This window comes from Chelonia mydas, chromosome 13 (genome assembly GCF_015237465.2).
Source record: "Chelonia mydas isolate rCheMyd1 chromosome 13, rCheMyd1.pri.v2, whole genome shotgun sequence".
In the NCBI taxonomy this organism is placed as follows: domain Eukaryota; kingdom Metazoa; phylum Chordata; order Testudines; family Cheloniidae; genus Chelonia; species Chelonia mydas.
The window spans coordinates 10,367,512-10,380,432 of record NC_051253.2 but is presented as its reverse complement, the minus strand read 5'-3'; the positions used below and the strand labels follow the sequence as shown (position 1 = coordinate 10,380,432).

Genomic DNA, 12,921 nt, shown 5'->3' with positions numbered 1-12,921 from the left:
GCTAGACTGCCCCATAGTGCCGTGGGTTAGGGCACTCTCCTACTACATCAGGCAGAGGAGCAATTGAACTTGGGTCTCCGATACCCCAGATGGGTGCCCTAACCACTGGGCTAAAAGTCAAGGGCAGTAGCTCCTGTCCCAGTCATTTTCAGAAAGGTGCCCCAGCCCCAAGAAATGTTTTGGGTCAGAATGATTTGGCAAATGAATATCAAATGTGCAAATAGTTTCAGGTCAGCCAAACCTGGTAAATCAACTATTTGTTGAAAATATTTCACCCAGGTTTACTCAGGAGACTTGCTAACAAGTAGCAAGGCAAGGAGTCCTGGTAACTCCTAGCACTTACCTCAAGGGAGGTGTGGAATGCTAGACTGATCAGCAGCCAGGCAGCAAGGCTGGGAATCGGGTGGTGTGGCCAGAGATAAAGCTTGTTCTGAGTGGGGGCTGAGGGCTATTTTGTGCATGATGTTCATGGAAGCATCAGTTCTCCTCTGTCATTCAGCTACTCTTCTTGGGCTTTTCCCCCACCTTCATGTACCTTCATGAAATTGAAGGGTGCACAGCTTTGCGAGGCCAGACTCATCTCTCAGGTAACTCCATGAATGGAGAGTTTACCCCAGGGATGAATTTGGCCCATAGTTTGTCTGTTTTTATTATTATTATTTTAAAGAGGCTGAGCTCTGGGGTAAGAGAGAGTCTGAGATGGGAAATCTTGAACAGAGGATACGCTAAATGGAAGCAGCAACAGAATAGGAGAAGTAACAGCACTTACACCTACCTGCCAGCCAACACATATACCCTGCCCACTGACATGACAAAATTTAAGATGTAGTTGATACCTGAATTTGGATCTTGATGCAGCTATCTGCTGTTCCCTAGTTTGAATATTTTTCTGATGTGCCAAATGGGGTCTGTCAGAGCATCAGCCTACCTCATCCCAGCATCTGATTATCCAGGCCTCAGTTTACCATCTTGCTCAACAACGTCTTATACACACCACATGCTGCAAATAAGCACAGTTGGGCAGGAACTGGATTTTCTCCTTCATGGAAAATTTCTGCCCTTTTGAAACATGGTTCCCATTCTGAAACAAAACAGAAAACAAAACAAAACTGAAATTGTCTACCAAACAAAATCCAAAAATAATTCCCGGTTTTGGGTCAATCAAAATGGTTCATTTTGATAAAATCAAACTGTTTAATTCCAATTTTGACCTTTTAAATGTTATATAATAAAAATTTTTTGAAACAAAAGGTCATTTCGAAAAACACCACAAACATTCCATTCCAAAAAGGGCAAAACAGATTATTTACCATAACATTCTGTTCCATTTTTTTCCCCCTAAACAAAAAGTCATCAAAACTAACATTTCTGCACAACATTTTGCTTTTGACCAATCAGAATTTTCTGACCATTTACAATTTCTGGAAAATTTACAATCAGACCTTCAAATAAGCTTTCCTGATTTGGGGGCTGGTTAATTGGAACATAAAACAAATAGTTTACCTGGCTGTCCCAGGCACAAATATTTCCTCCCCGATCAGCAGGGTTCAAAATCTGTGCAACCTTTCAGGCCTACCGACTTACTCCTTCCTGTTTCTGGGACACCAAGTTCAGTTCATAGGTTCCTTCTCTCATCTCTACCACCAGCTGGCTCTCCCCCAGCCGAGCACAGTCCTCACCCCACACCCAGACCACTTCCCAGCATTCCCTGCCCCCTACAGGTCATTCCCGCTGGTTGGGAAGCAACGCCTCTTATAACTGTACTACTGCTGTCACATGACTCTTGAACACCCAATAATGCACCATTCCTAGTCAGCTGTGGACATTAACCCTTTACAGGCCCAGTTTGCCCTGAGACGGGATCCTCCCTAGCATTATTTTTAGTTCGACACTGAGACTTCAGTGCTGATAAAGAGGACCCTACCAGTAACAATGGAAAGCTATGTCTGTATCAGAAGCCTAGGGTCATTCAAATTCTTCCCACAGTGTCTTTGGCCCAAGGGTCAGCTCATTTCAGAGGGAACCTCCTCTTCCATTTTTAACTCTGTGGCTGAGGTGCAAACACAGATGCAACGACAATAAAGGAGAGAGACCCCAGAGCTGCATTACAAAACGATTCATCAGAAAGCAGAGCATGCCTTGCCTCACAAATTTGCCTGCAGTTTTTGTCTGTTGCGGTATTTTTCAACTGGTTTCAGGTTGCAGATTTTCAGGGGTTCCTCTTGCAGTGATGCAGAGATTTGTTCAGGAATGACTCCGCTTATCATTAATGGAAATTACCTAAATGCCCAACAAGTTGACAGACTCTAGACCCCTGGGCAATTGCATAAACTCCACAGGGTGACTTCCCTGTGGCCACTTTGAATATTCACAACAAGTACTTTCAAGGGCTCTTACAGCTCCTCTCTGCAGCAAGGCTGGCATATCTCAGCTCTGGTTCCTGATGTGCCTACCGGCCATACAGATTCCACACTGCGAATTACAGCAGTTGCTGTAATCAGCAGTCTGGGCATCAAACTATAATCTCTTTGGCTCAGTAGGAAAAATCCAAAAATGTAAGAGCCAACCTGCAGAACCCAGACACTCTCACAACTTAGTTAACACCTGAGACAATAAAAATCTGCAGGATGTCTACGTTGAGAAATAGCCAGTCCTCACCCTCTCTAAGTGGAGATGTCTCCCAAGCAGAGCAGCTGGATATCTCACCAGGAAATCCCACAGGATTGTGGATGGGCAGGAATAAGAGTTTAAATGACAAAGGAATAAGACAAGGGGGGACCTACTCTATTGGATCTGATTTGCAGAGGTGCTGAGCACCTCCAACACCAGCTAAAGTCAAGCGGAACTGCAGGCACTTAGCACCTCTGGAATATCAGGCCCCAGCGAAAACAAGGAGGAGTCCTTGTGGCACCTTAGAGACTAACAAATGTATTTGGGCATAAGCTTTCGTGGGCTAGAACCCACTTCATCGGATGCATGGACTCCTTGTAGTTTTTGCTGATACAGACTAACACAGCTATCACTCTGAAACCAGACCCCAGTAGTTCTCTCTTAATTCAACTAACGTAATTGTTCTGATCTGATCTCCCATTAGAAGCTTTTTTCTTCAAAATGGCTTTCTCCCCTCTTGCCTGGTTTATTCTGTGACACCACTGGTCACAGAATCCCTTCCATGGCTTTGAGTTGACATATCCTGGATCTTGGACTGCTGCCACTGACGACTGAACACGTAGGAAGGGCAGGCTGATTAACAAAGCCCCAATCTCTACTGTACTTAACAAAGCACCAATCGCCATTGCACCTTCCTCTGAAGTATTTGGAACAGACCACTTGCCGTGACAGGATACTGGCCTGAGATGACCATTGGCCTGATCTAGTCTGAAAATGTCTATTTTCCTCACAAGCACACTCACTATGTACCACACATATATAAAGGATAAATGACAGTGAAAGGTGTGAAAGTCTACTGATGGGATAACCACCGAACAGTCCAAGCAGCAACTGTGTTCATTTTAAACCATTCTGGGTTGTGGTACCTTCATTAACAGAGTTCTGGAAATCAAATCGTAACAGCCTTCTCCAGTCCATGTTTCTGGTGCAAGTGTATCATTTCCAGAATCCAGAAGCACCACTGTTGGGACCATTACTTCTGGGAGTGGTGTCAAAGGGCCATGTGCTGGCCACAGAGAAGCTGCCAGGTGTCTCTAGGTGGAGGGTTGCACTTTTGACTGTCTTGCCTAGTTGTGACTTGCAGACCAGCAACCAGCCCCACCTGTGTTAAGTCCCTGCTATGGGCTAAGCTTGTGCTTACATGCCCTTGTGTAAAGGTTCTCTCATGTCCTTCCACGCTGGAATGCTCTTCAAGCTGTTGCTCATAGTCACCTTTCCTGATGATGAGAATCTGATCTGGCTTCCAGTTGTTTACATGTCCTGTGCATCTTTTACATAATCATGCAGACCAGCCCCAGGCAATCAGACTCAAAAAAAGAGAAATAACCACATTATATTTAACATAATTAAAATATTAACTGCAGATCCAAAAATGTGCTGAATGCTTCAGAAAATGGTTGGAGAGTTGGCAAGCCCGGGCAGCTTGCTGGCTGCAGGATCTGGCTGATATTTAGATGTGCGTGCCACTTCAGTAGTCACTGCAGCATGTGGGAACTGCTTACATTCTGTGCAGTAGCCTTCTTATCTCCCAAATAGCCAACCCACAAAAAAGGATTTGAGTAAAGATGAAGAACCCTGAGGGGTTTCACATGGTTCTTATTGCCAGGAAGACCATTCCCTTGATATGACGTCAGGACATCTGTCTTACATTGTTTCCATTTTTGTTTTTCTCCTTCTCAGTCGGACGGTGCAAAACCTGAGAACTGCATACAGTAAGAAAATATTAGGCAATTAAATCAGTTTCCTTAGAACTGTATGTGCCTTGTTACAAATATTTATATCAATAAAGTTAGAAGACATACCAAAGTCTGCAGTGGAGGATTGGTCTTACCCGCCCTAAAATTAGTCTTCCCTTTCCAGCCTTCATCCTCTGTGTCCATATTTCAGGGAGTTTTAACTTAAATTTAAAGGACTAAATCTTGAGTCTGGATAAGCGGTGCCCAGTACAGGACCTGAGGGAAGATGCCACCTTTATACCCCCCATTCCTGGTGGACAGGCAGGCTCCAGTGCAACCCCAGCATAATTTTGAGCAGTCTCAAGGCTGCTGGAATGGCCTCCTAGGGGCTGCTACATTTTCCCATAAAAGAAAATAAACAATGGAGTTAACTCTCTGCCCTCCCTGCATTGTCAAAGTTTCCTCAAATCCAAGGCAAAGGCAAGCTCACAGTACAGACTTCCCTGTCTCAGTTTGTTCTTCGCTTGTTCCTGTTGCTCATCAGTCCTCATCTCCTGCCCTTTTTTGGACCAGACTCTCCAATTCCATTTCACTACTGCACCTTTGCCTTTCCCAGTGCCAGCTGTTTTTTGACAGCAGCCCTCTATATAACTCTTGTCTATAACTTTGCTTTTACTTCCCTCCACTAAGCATACTTATTTCTTCTAATTATTCTTCAAAATTAAAATGAACTGAAACTCACCCCATGTGCTGAGCTAAGAACCAGACAATAAGACATAGTTATCCAGTTAACTCAATTCAATACCCTTTGGAGACCTCAAGGTGGTAGAGTGGATGCCTCATTACCCCATCCAAGCTTAACACTTTGTCAAACATAGAACACCTCTTCTTTTCCTTCCTTGCTAGACCCACCTCCTGCTTCTTCATTAGAGAAATATAAGTGGGGTCTGAACACTGGAACTGTTCCTTCTGGCTACCATTAATTAAAACGCCCAAGAGTAACAGGCAAGAGTAAATAGGGACATTGCAAACAACTTTGGAGGAACACCATCAACTGCACAACTCCTAATAGCTACTGGTGCCACTTTCTGACAGTCTTTGTAAACTCCTCTACTGTCGGCTTTGAAGACAATCCCAGGGGAGTAAGTAAACTTTGCTAGAGATGCACCGAATTTGGGATGAGGTTTATTTCCTAGGCATGCCTTGATTTCCTGGTTTCAGACAAAGATGCTACAGTGATGTTAAGCTAGAGGTGGTCAATGAAACATGTGAGCGATGCTTAAACTACTTTGCAGATGTCTAAATCCTGAACGAAATGTAGTGGGGTGAGCAACCTGTCAAGACACCCTCTAAAATCAGCTGGTTCATCTAATCTCCACTTACATGTTTGAAAAACTCCCAGGACAATGGGAATTGCTTAAGCAGCGGTGCATAAGAATGTAGGCAAACACAGGGATAGCTTGTTGGAGGTTGCCCTGACCCCCACAGTAGCTTCCATTCTACCAGTGGGGATCTGATTTGCAGCCTTAGGAATGAGAGAGGCTAATTTCATAAATGTTCACGTTCCCATTACAATGGCTGTCACGAGGAAGGGCAAAATGCCATTTTCTGCTGCATCTGTTACAGCTTTAAAATCATCATAATAGCAGATCCACGGTGTGTCATTTTCTGTTATCATTGCTGTCTCAATAATAAGGAAAAGTTGCAATGCCTCACAGTTTCATTTTCAGCATACTTCTTATTTTCAAATATATAACTGGGAAAAAAAAAACACAGCCCAGGAGATTCCTGCATTCTAGTGGCAGTTAAAGGTTGCCATTCTGCAGTTCCCCTCAGGTGCTATGCCCCATTGCTGTTTCCTGGTCTTCATTCAGCATATACTTCAAGACTGAAATTCACAAAGTCTGTCTTTTCTAGACAACATAAGAATGGCCATACTGGGTCAGACCAAAGGTCCATCCAGCCCAGTATCCTGTCTTCCGACAGTGGCCAGTGCCACGTGCCCCAGAAGGAATGAATAGAACACATAATCATCAAGTGATCCATTCCCTGTTGCATCCATTGTTCAGTTCTGCTAACTAATGTGACAAAGTATTTAACTTTTCTCTGTTTAATAGTTCATCAGTAATATCGATATTTAATACCAATATTTTCTAAATTAAATGAAAGGAGAATGAGTTCTTCCCCCCACTGTGTTTAATATTTTTTTCAAAATTATTTCCTGTTTTCTTGGAAATCCCCACCTTTACACTGAGATTTATGTATTTGCACCCTGTCAATTGTAAAAAAACCAACCTATTAAAATACCATATTTAGTTTTCTTCTCCACTATTCACAATACAAATTATTGTCATTTTAGTTTCCAGAGGCCAATGGCTCAGAAATGTTCATATACTCATTGCTCCACACTGCTCATTTAAATTGTAATGGATTGTTGAAAAAGATATGCAAATCGTTTTATAATTTTCACTCTCATGACATGGGTGGGTGACGGATAGAAGCATCACTCTTGGGAATTAGTGTATGGGTGTCCAAAAACACATCTCAACAGTGTCATCAATATCCTTGTTTATGGAGCTGTGCTATCTTTCATGGTAATGGCTGGCAGAAGCCTGTCATTATTCAGTCTTTATTGTTCCATGCGAAGCTTGGCTATAAACAAAATGAACAGTCATGTGAAGACAAAATATTGAAAATGTCTGAACCAGTTGTCCACCTGAAGCATTACCTGTGTGCTTCTGTGGTTTTGCTGGATGAAACGCCTTCGAATTTTCCCATCTCCCCCAATTTCCTTAAGGAACATATCAGTGTAAGCTGTTTGTGGTTTTGTTTAAGTACTACATACCAAACAATCTATCCTCATACATAAATTTTGAGCCAGTTCATAGAAATAGATGTGTTCTATAGTAGTTATGTGATGACAGTTCATTTTCAGGAGAGTATTTTATTAATTAATTATTACTATTATTATTAATTTGCATTAGCATTGCACCTAGGAGCCCCACCCATTGTGCTAGGCGCTGTACAAACGCAGAGCACAAAGACAGTCCCTTCCTGTGGTTTGAGCACAGAATCGGGAACCAGGAAGTCCCCTCCTGGGAGCTCATCCTAGCTATGTCACTAACTTCCTCTCTGACTTTCAGCAAGCCTCTTAGACCTAAATATTCCAAAATGGCCAATAGTTTTAGGTTCTTAACTTGAGACCACGTGGGCCTGATTCACACAAAAGTGCTGCATATCTAGCATGCCTGCTGAAGTCATTAGGGACTGCAGCTGCTCAGCACCTGTGAAAGTCAGTCCCAAGGTGTCTCACATTGGGCACCCAAAAATCAGTGGTCACTTGTACAAATATCTCTTTTCACCTTTCTGTGCCTCGATTTCCATACTGGTAGAATGGAACTAATACTCACCTACCACACAGGTATGGCTTAAATTAATCAGTTTTTATAAACCACTTTAAAGCTGGAAAGAGCTGTGTAAGTGTCAGGTGTTGTTACAGCAGTTATTATTACTGTCTACCGGCCTCAAGTACATATGTGGTCTTCATTACACTAGCATTTGAGCACTTACTCCACACAATACCCCACGTGAGGTAGAGAAGTGCAATCATCTCCAGAGATAACAAGCACAAAGAGACAGTGACTTGCCCAATGTCATACTGGAAACGTGACAGAGCAGGGAACTGAACCTCTGTCTCGTATGTTACGGGCTAGTGACCCCACCCCTGGGCCATCCTTACTAACTCAGCCTGTGACTAACAATTCTTGTGGGTTGTTAGCACAAGGCTCCTTCCTTTCATTTCACTTCCAATTTGATCCCTTCATAGGCCAAGGCAGAAAGTGAGCTCCCAAGTCCAACATTACATTTAAAGCTACAACGTCCCCCTCTCTCACACAGGGCCACATTCATCCAGTGCTTTTGTTGGAGTAAGAGTCTGGCAGAGGATTCTCTCATTGAGGAAGCATGAGATAGTCTGTTGTGGAGGGAATGGGAGTTACAAAGCCAACACCTCCCTTGGGCTGGGGGAGGGCTATAGGGAATCATGCCAAAAAGTGAGCATGAATGGCCAAGATGGGAGCATGGTCAGGGCAGACTGGGAATGCACAAATTCTCCTCCACCGGAGCGCAAACTCCATGGACCTAGCCCCCAATGGACTCCTTGAGGGAGGCTGCTATAGAGTCACTCAGATACCAGGTGCTTGGAGTCAGCAGTGATGAGTGAGATACAAAGCCAAGAAAGATCTCCCCGGCAGTACAAAAAGCCTTGCCGGCACATACCTCCCTGCTCAGCATCCATGGATCTGGTCCCCCTACTTTAAGGGCTCCAATGACTTCATTTCCCTGTCTTGCACTACATTGCTTGGTGACTAAACCGAACGCTCTTTTAGCTGGAATAACCACCATACTGCCCCCCCGCCCCCCGGCCGCCTTACTAAGCCTCTTCTGAAATACTTGGTCTTATTTTCTTTTAACCAGCAGCTTTGTTCTGTTTTTGCCTCTCAGATGAGATGGAGCAGTCCCCTGCAATGCATTCTGAATATCTGGTCTCAGGGATTAGAACGCCGCCTGTGAGAAGGAACAGCAAGCTGGCAACATTGGGCAGGATCTTCAAACCATGGAAGTGGAGGAAAAAGAAAAACGAGAAACTAAAGCAAACGTCAGCAGGTATGGGAAGAGCAACAGCTTGATTCAGTGCAAGGCAAAGTCCACCCTGTGAAGAAAAATGAGCAGAGTTTGCTGAAGTAGGGAAGGTTATTGATGAGCTGTTTCTAAATGGAAGTGTAAGAATCTGGCCTGTCATAGATTTCAGACATTTTAAGGTCAGAAGGAACCATTATGATTTGACCTCTTGGCCACAGAATTTCAAAGACCAGGATTTCTACCAATCCAGTCAGCAAAGAGCAAAATCTAAAGCTCGATTTATCAGGTTGTCCGCCGTCTCACCTCCCCATTTCTGCCCTTCACTGCTCTTTGTAAGGGATGAAGATGCCGCAGCATTATCTGGGGCTGCTAATTTAAAGGCCAGACTGTGATACTTTATGTTGAATAGTACCTTAGATATGAATAGTGCCATTGAAGTCAGAGGACCACTCGTGGAGTAAGGTGCTACTGAAAATGAGGGAGGGTATCAAAGTCTAGCCCTTCTGGTAAAGCCGAGTGTAGGAGGGATTTCATTACTATTCCTTCCAATCTACTTAAAATCCCAAGAAAGGCTAAAAGAACATTCCATGACTACTTGGAATTAGCTCCTCATCCATGTGTCTCAGAGTAATTACCAGCTGATGGGCTCTTAGTGGCCTTTGTGAAATAAGTCAATGGTATCAATCCAGGTCTTAGTGGGGACCTTAGGATGGGTGTCTACACTGCCAAAAAAAAAAAAAAAGAAAAAGAAAAAGAAAAAGAACAAAAAGAAGCCACAACTTCATAACTGATCCCTGTGTTGGCACTTAGCAGAGAGGTGATGGACTGACATGAATTCAAGTATTTCCAAAAGATACATTCTCCAGGTCAGGGTTAATGCACATCAGAGGGACAGCGTAAGGCAGCTTGCACTGTGATAGCTCTGTGGCTATACGGTGGTGCTAATCTGGCCCCTTGCATTCAGAATTAAGTAATAAAAACAAGAATACTAGGTCAAATACTGAGAAAAATGGATTAATCAGATAAATTACTTAACAAAAATATTAAAATGCATTAAATAATGACTCTGAGTAATAGTATATGACCAGCTCTACTTCCTATAGCTTAGTGACATCTCCCAAAGCTTCCCATCTAAATAGTAGCCGTACACCACATAATTGAGGTTTCTGGTTGCTGGTGGTGATTTTTTCAATTTTCTAAACATGTATTTTTGTACATATATATTGTATTTAATCTTATTTTTAAATTCTTGTTTTTGGGCAGGGAATTTATCAGGAACTCTAAACATAGCATATTATTCAACTGTATTAGTCACCAGTGACAGATATAATGGAAAATGAATGTTATGATCAGAAAGAGAAAACACAGTTATCCTGTTTCAGCCAAAGCAAAACACCCAGAGCATCTTTTGACCCAGACACCCTTAGTTTATTACCAGCAGGGCATAGAAATTAATCCTAGCAATTCTTGATACAACTAATTCAGTAAATTCAGTGGCAGTCAAACTACTACAGGGTGTCTTCTCTGTACCGTGCAAACTTAAATGAAGTTTGCAGTGATCATTTCACTCCTCAGGGACTTTCTCTGCATGAGAACAGTTGCTAGAAACATGACTCCATGTATTGTTCTGACTTTCTGGGGAGGTCACGCTAACATTATGGAAAACGACAAGAGGGAGCTACTCTGACTGGTAGGGCTGGACTCTTAACCAGAACACTCCACAGAATGTAGACATTCCTTCCTGAAAGTGTCAGCCACTGTGTTAAAGATGTGCCCAGCAGCCCACAGTGCGAGGGAGAGCGTGTGCTCTCTCGAATCTCTGAAGACACCCCCAGAGTACAGCACTCAGAAACAAGAGTCACTTGTCTTTTCCTGAGATTCTAAGGAGTGACTCCTTGTACCTGTGCATGGGCTGATGCAAACTGACTGGGCACATGGGTGCTCTGTGGGGATCATGTAAGAAGGAACACACTCTGCAAGGCTGCTCCCTTCGTGCTACTGCACCATCGAGAGTATAGTATCTACCACATGTTGTACATCCCTGCTCCTTGGTAGCAATGACTGCTGCATCTTGGTAGCCTTGAATCCACCTGCCAGCCTTTGACTCATCCTCTGGCATACCTTTCTACTCTAAGGCATGGGGAGCCTCTTCTCTGTGGACTCGGGAGCATGAATCCCTGGTGTGAAATGTTGCACACTCCCCGTGTGCGCTCCCAGCATCTCTCTTCCCACACTGTGCATAGCAGAACCATTCCAGTTCCATTGCATGAGGGCTCTACTTCTTCTTGCCCCTGACCATGGAAGCTAGAGTGCTATCAGGAGAGAGAACACAGTGATATTGCCACCATTCTCAACACCATGCAGCTGCATTTCTCTGGTGGTTTGATAACTCACAGTGTTTCCTTTTCTAGATTTAAATCAGATTCACTCTTCTCTTAAACTTGGCAAATTCCTCTGATACACAGAAGGGGTTCATTCACAGAATGGAAGGTAGTTAGAGATGTAAGAAAAAGGGAGAGAGAGATTGGAAACCCCCTTTTTTCATTCTGTGAATGGAATTAGCTGGTGATTTACTAGACAAATTCCTACGCAAGGAGGGCACATAAAGGCCTCAGCCTTGTGGATGAAGATCAAGCAGGTGCAATAATATATTCAACAAATAATACAAAATACATGGTTTAAGAGAGACACACATTGGTTAGTGGGCAAGAAAGCTTGGTGGGGATGGTTTCATTGTCTTCCCCCTGCAAATCAGTCACACACATTAACTTTTTTTTTCTACTGCCTTGTACAGAGAGGTCTGAACCCAAACCAGGACCTGAACATCTCCTGAACTTGGGGAAAGTTTAGACTGAAAACCAGATAGCTGGGACCTGTGTGTAATGGGTCCAATCAAAGACCCAGTCTGCAACACCCTTGAACTTTGGATCTGGATATGAACATGATTGTTCAGACCCCTTTTGGAAACTTTGATCTTTTCAGTATCCTACACCTTGGCTAGCATTACTACCACTGCTCTAGCAATGAAAACACACTGAACTTGCCCCTAAAACTCCAACTGCGTAGTCCTCCTCTGGCCAGCTCACTACGTGTGGGACTAGAGAACCCACCTGTTGCAGCTTTCATATTGAGTTGTCTTATGTGTCTACTTCCATCCATTATTTGCTGATTTTCTATGTTATACTATCATTTTTGCAGTGTTAGAGAAGAAGATTACTGCAAGGCCAGGTCGGGATGAACTCATTAAGAAAGGTCTTCTGGAGATGATGGAACAAGGCAAGTAAAACCTGTCTTTGTTTTTTATTGTTGTCCTTCACATGAGGGCTGGAAACATGTGACAGCAAGAAATGATAAGAACCCACAGTCGGGAAAAAAAACAAAAAAACAGTGACTAGTTTGAACAATCATTGGATCAGTTTCATACCTGAAGTCACTCAACATATCCAGTGTGGTTTATGGTGTAACTCCATCTTGGGTGCCATTCCACTGTCAGGAGATTTACACACGACATGAATTCAACCATATTTTTTGCAACTGCCATAAACTCTTCTACTCAGATTGCCAAGAAACTCAGTAAAGCTTATATGAATGTGAACTCAGCTATACAGAAGTATTCAGTAATGAAGCTAGCAAGTACAATCCATGAATTCAGATCTCATAGAATGATATTAATCCGTATTTTCTGCTGTCTTTCTGGTAAACCAAGTTTAGTACAAGGTGTCTTCTAATTACATGAGTTCTTCATTCCTACAGATGAGAGAGGCATTTAGTACTGTTATTTTTAAAAGCTTACCTGAATACATAACAAGTGTGAAGCAATGACTGAATGCAAGATTATAACTTGCCATACATATGCAGGAAGGTTTGTGATTCTGTATGTTACTCGTCTAAGGCCCCCAAATAGATGCTTCTAAATGAACAAAAGACCTGTTCC

At 43.0% G+C, this 12,921-nt stretch overlaps 1 protein-coding gene across 6 annotated transcripts in view; it reads left to right on the top strand.

The window, feature by feature from the left end:
• The window catches only part of PHACTR3 (phosphatase and actin regulator 3), a 159,304-nt gene that overhangs the window by 76,910 nt on the left and 69,473 nt on the right, over positions 1 to 12,921 (top strand). For all 6 annotated transcript variants that reach the window (XM_037877107.2, XM_043526728.1, XM_037877105.2 and 3 more), the window contains 2 exons: positions 8,850 to 9,011; positions 12,186 to 12,263. In XM_037877107.2, coding sequence (XP_037733035.1) covers positions 8,850 to 9,011; positions 12,186 to 12,263 — 240 coding nt within the window. The remainder of the gene's footprint in view (positions 1 to 8,849; positions 9,012 to 12,185; positions 12,264 to 12,921) is intronic.